Here is a 4706-nt window from a genome sequence, read left to right as displayed (position 1 = left end):
AAATCATAAGATGGCTGCTCTAAATGGAATTAATTGCATCAGAAATTGAGAAAATAAGAAGCAAAAATAAATAAATAATAAGAATAAGAATAAAAAGCCTCCTTCTCTTGATGATGAGAAGGTAGAGAAGCACTTGGGGAGCTGAGCTTTCCCTCTCCCTCCCTCCCTCCCTCCTTCAGGCTCACTCGCTCAAATCTAAGCAGTCAGGCAAGCCATAACACACACAGCACGCTCAATAAATAGCAGCAGTTAAAGATCAAATTATGCTACACCAGATCATAATACCCAGAGCTTAAGCTTCAACATCCAAGTTTATTTATTGCATGATTCAGTGGCTCTTCTTCTTCTTCTTCTTCCTCATCCTCCTCCTCCTCTAGCTAGGAGTGGAACCATCTAAAGTCAAGTCTATCAGGATCGTAAGGTGGCTCCGCCGGCGGCTGGCTCGTCTCCGGCGTCTTGGCGAACCGCCCCTTTATCCTCGGCCTCATCTCAGCGTACGCCTTCCTTGACGCGTACCGTACCTGCTTCTCGTACCTCCGTTTCTTCCGCTTCTCCTTGTACCTCATGATCTTGGCCTCCCTCTCCATGCTCGGGTCGCCTTGACCTGCAGCAACCATGGCTTCTCCAGCTTCCTTGTTGCTCCCACTTGAAGCGTCCGTGAATGTGCTGCCCGAGAAGGACATCTACAGGGAAGGTTTCAAGCCATATGAGAATTAAGTAGCAGTAGTATAACCTTGATCAAAATGGCTAGCTAGAACAGCTACATGAAATGATAATTGGGATGCATGATCTTGATCTCTCTTGCCATATACACATGACCATTATACTCCAGCAATAAAATGCAATTCGAATGATGATAGCTTCGGTGACTAACTAAATGTATGCCGTCCAAAATTGTGTCCTACTTACCTCCAGTAAATCACCAACACGAACCTTTTCATCAAACGTGTGGATCATATCAGAAACTTTTGCAGGTATTACAGAATAAAAAGGAGACAGTAATCGATCGGTTCTTAGCAAAGATATCTTGTTGGCCTGACAGCAAATGGTGGATGAAGTAACACCAGGAGATGCCCGACCATTTGACTTGGTATGGATATGCAGATTAAGCATGTACTGCCCAACAAGTAAGCTGACAAGGACTTGACGAAGAAATGTCAAGATGATTGGTCCCTCTACCGATCTGTCAAAAGAAATCTTACACGAACCACAACTGGCTATCAGATAAGAACAACGGTGGTGCAATGTGATCTCCTTTTTCGTTCTAGATCATCTTGCCTCCCTCTATTTCTGGCTCAACTAATCGGTAGATCAACAAACCTAAAGGCTCTACAGACAAATCCTCTAAAATAGGTTTTCTTGGGGAACAAGAATTTTGATTGATTTTTCATTCTTTTGTTGTTGATACTGGTTGATATACTGGCAGAGGTCGATCATATTACTCTTCCTACAAGCAAATCTTAGATTCGCATAAAATACGAAATCTTATACAGCACGAAAACAGGAAAGAGGAGTGGGGGGTACTAATTATGCTGCCTACGGCCCCATAACCACACGACCGCTATGAGATGAAGAGGATTGAACCACTCACGATGGTGGCACCCGACGCTGCCTGCCCCATGGCCAAAGCCGCCATGGAGACCGGGATGGGTTCCGGCGGCCTGGTGGTGTTCAAGCAGACGTCAAAGGTCAGCCCATGGCCGGGGTCACAAGCATCACCCAGGCCATCAAGATACTTGAAGCCTCCGGCGGCCGCCGCGTGGCTCTCCTCCGCCGGCGGCACATGATCTTTTGGATCGTTGAACATCCAGGCCACCGAGTCGTCGTGGCCGAAGAACTGGAACTCATGCAGCGCTTCGGGGCCGCGCATCGGCTCGCTGAACATCGTCGGGATCGCGCGGTTGAGGTCGGTGCAGCGGGGGCACGCGCCGCCCGCGCCGCGGCACACGTCGCATAGGCTGGACGACGACATGGCCGCGATCATGTGGCCGGAAACGGCCGCAGAAGAGGGGAAGGAGGACAAGGGGAAGGGTTGTGGATGTGGTGGGAGTTAAATGGGTGGTGTGTGGTTAGATACTGTCGCCAATGAGGAGCAAGGAAGAGATATAGCGATGACTACTTTTCTTACGTGGAGGATTCCTTGCCACCTTTTATTTGGGCGCTGCAAAAGCTCTGGTATTCACGTCAATGGGTGCACAACGTCGAACGCTTGGTGATGAACGCTTGGGAATTCTGGTTCCCCGGTGAGACAGGGACTGGTGGCATCCCCACTAGCTGCGACCGACTCGGCTGTGCCGGGTGATGATCCCTTGACATCCGAGAAGTCGACGTGAAGTCTCACGCCACACAAGTGTCCATCGCATGGTCCGGACGCATGACTTGCCCGACGACAACGCGCCCGCCATGGAGTTTGGTGTTGGAGGTAGGGGAGGAGATGGTGTGCCAGTGTCAACACGTGGTGCTTGCGGATCCAGAGGTTGAAGAAGGCCAAAACAACACTAGTATCCATCTTGTCCCTCGCACAGCATCATGTTAATGCTAAACCCAAAGCCCGACTCCTTTCTACTCTCGACATAAACCCACTTGCAGCTGTTCAAACGACATCCATACTTGTCCGCACAGCTCAGAGAACAGTACTGGTCGGATCAAGATTTGTGTTATATGATGCTGCTTCTGATGGGTGCAAGGTGGAAGAAGATCATGTGGTGGTGGGCTGAGAAAATAACTTGCAGCAAAATACAAGTCCATATGAAACATGACGAACACTCTCCGGATGTCAACTGGTGAAAAGATTAAAACCGTCTGCTCTGATCACGTGTGTGTCATTGTTGCGTGCTGATGAGTTTACCTGAATCTGACTCTTGAAGATTTTAATCATTTAAACAGCACAATTTTGTTTTTCTGCATGATTTATTTTTGATCCCTTCTCTGTCAGCCAGACAGCAAGAAAGACAAGTCTTGTCCTAGTGGAAGTTTCTTGTGGTGAGCAATCGAGCAGAGACTTGAAATTGAGACTGTGTTTTGGTATAATAGATGATGATGAGTGGTTCATGGTAGTTTGAGAAACACAAGACTTGTAATGCATGCGCGCTTCATTCTTCCAACTTATATGGAAAACAAAATCTTTCTTTCTATAATTTCCTCTTTCGGAGCATCTCATAGATGATTTTTTTTTTTGTCCTTAATGTGGATATGGTGTAAAATTCCATATATATACAATATGTATTTCAACCGGATTTTAAGCTCGTCTCTCTCTCTTTCTCTCTCCTCAGGTGATCGAGAAATGTGAATAAAGCACTTAGAAAGAATAAATGTGTTTTGCACATAGTTACTCTCGTGTATGAAGTATGCACCTCCTACAGAGTGGCATGAAGAGATCCGCTGCAAATACCATGCATGCATGCTATTATCCACTTTTGTTGTATGTTTGCAAAGCTTATTTGTTAGATGAAGTGTAAAAAGCATATGATTGGATCAAATTGGCACTAAATTTTCTTAAAGCTCCAAAGAAATTTTAGTTTTCATTTTCCTTTTCAAGCTTTGTGAATGTTATGGAAAAGATAACTATCTCACCTAATTAGGTCTTGTCATTTACGAGTCTTAATAAGCCTTAGTTTTAGTGGAGCGGCTGTTAATCCTCTCTCTCTCTCTCTAAGTAAATAAATTCCTTCTTTTTCAGAAGAAGTCCTTTGATATATACACACTACAAAACAAAAGTATCTCAACTTGGATTGTGATGAATCTTTTCTTTTAAGATATTCCCAGTCTCCTAACTTCTGCTCCATTCCTTTTCCACACGACTTTACAGGAAAATATTATAAATGTCTCCTCCTTATTCCTCTAAAGTTAAGTTACCATTCTGTGTCCATTATACATTGTGATAATTGAAACTGTAATTGACATTTAAAATCCTTTAAGAACTCATCATGATGCTGAAAACACCAAGAACATGTAAATTCAAAGTGGCTAGCACTGCCCGTATCTAACAAACATCATGGTATCTACGAGAGCCACCTGAACCATGGCTTTGGAGCCTGGAAAGATGAATCAATCATCTGCCATGCAATTCTGAAGACGAGGTAAACAGTAACACCTGAGGAGCCACCTGAACCATGGCTTTGGTGATGTGACTTTATATGATACTTTTGAGCATCTGATGATATGGTCGTTTGAGCAAACTGTGACCTTATATGTATGTTAGATGTCACCAGGAGATGTCATCAGTAAATTAGATGAACCTGGAAAGTAAATGAAGGAATCAAATTTGTCAGTACTCTGGAAAGTGTAATCTATCCATTATATCAATGATCATGTGAAGAGAGGAAGACAATGTTCTTTTTAAAGAGAGAAATAACAACATCAAGAAGCAAAAAAAGACAAGAAAAAAGACTGGGAGCATAATCACACTTTGTTTTTTACCATACAATTCGTACATCTAGATGAGTAGTAGATGATACATACCATGCTCTACGCTAGTAATGAGTTACTCCAATCCATCTCGTTTGATTTGTGTGAATACCTCTCCAATTCGCTATTTATGGAGACTTGGTTATTCTTTCTTGGACAAGACATTGGTCCAGATATCATCTCTTTTGCTAAGACGAGAGAAATAACAAAGTTAGCAATCCCCTGGCATCCTTTCTTCGAAAACAAAAATCCTAACTGTACATCTGATTGGGAACTATACCCATAACAAGACCACAATA

General features: G+C 43.8%; 1 protein-coding gene across 1 annotated transcript; it reads right to left on the bottom strand.

The window, feature by feature from the left end:
• Positions 1-231: 231 nt before the first annotated feature.
• On the bottom strand, positions 232-2086 carry LOC135637959 (transcription factor GHD7-like). Its single transcript, XM_065150863.1, has 2 exons — positions 1592-2086; positions 232-683 (listed from the first exon to the last, which is right to left on the bottom strand). The coding sequence occupies exons 1-2, from the start codon at positions 1982-1984 to the stop codon at positions 378-380; spliced, it is 699 nt and encodes a 232-aa protein (XP_065006935.1). The 5' UTR covers positions 1985-2086; the 3' UTR covers positions 232-377.
• Between the last annotated feature and the right edge of the window lie 2620 nt (positions 2087-4706).

This window comes from Musa acuminata, chromosome BXJ3-5 (assembly GCF_036884655.1).
Source record: "Musa acuminata AAA Group cultivar baxijiao chromosome BXJ3-5, Cavendish_Baxijiao_AAA, whole genome shotgun sequence".
Lineage (NCBI taxonomy): Eukaryota > Viridiplantae > Streptophyta > Magnoliopsida > Zingiberales > Musaceae > Musa > Musa acuminata.
The sequence above is the reverse complement of the archived record's forward strand: the minus strand, read 5'-3'. Positions and strand labels throughout refer to the sequence as shown.

Bases quoted from the DNA above. Each gene is read 5' to 3' on its own strand.
- LOC135637959 (XM_065150863.1), bottom strand. From the start codon at position 1,984: ATGATCGCGGCCATGTCGTCGTCCAGCCTATGCGACGTGTGCCGCGGC. The intron at 684-1,591 runs GTGAGTGGTTCA...CCTTCCCTGTAG, and splicing joins CAGCGTCGGGTGCCACCATC to ATGTCCTTCTCGGGCAGCAC.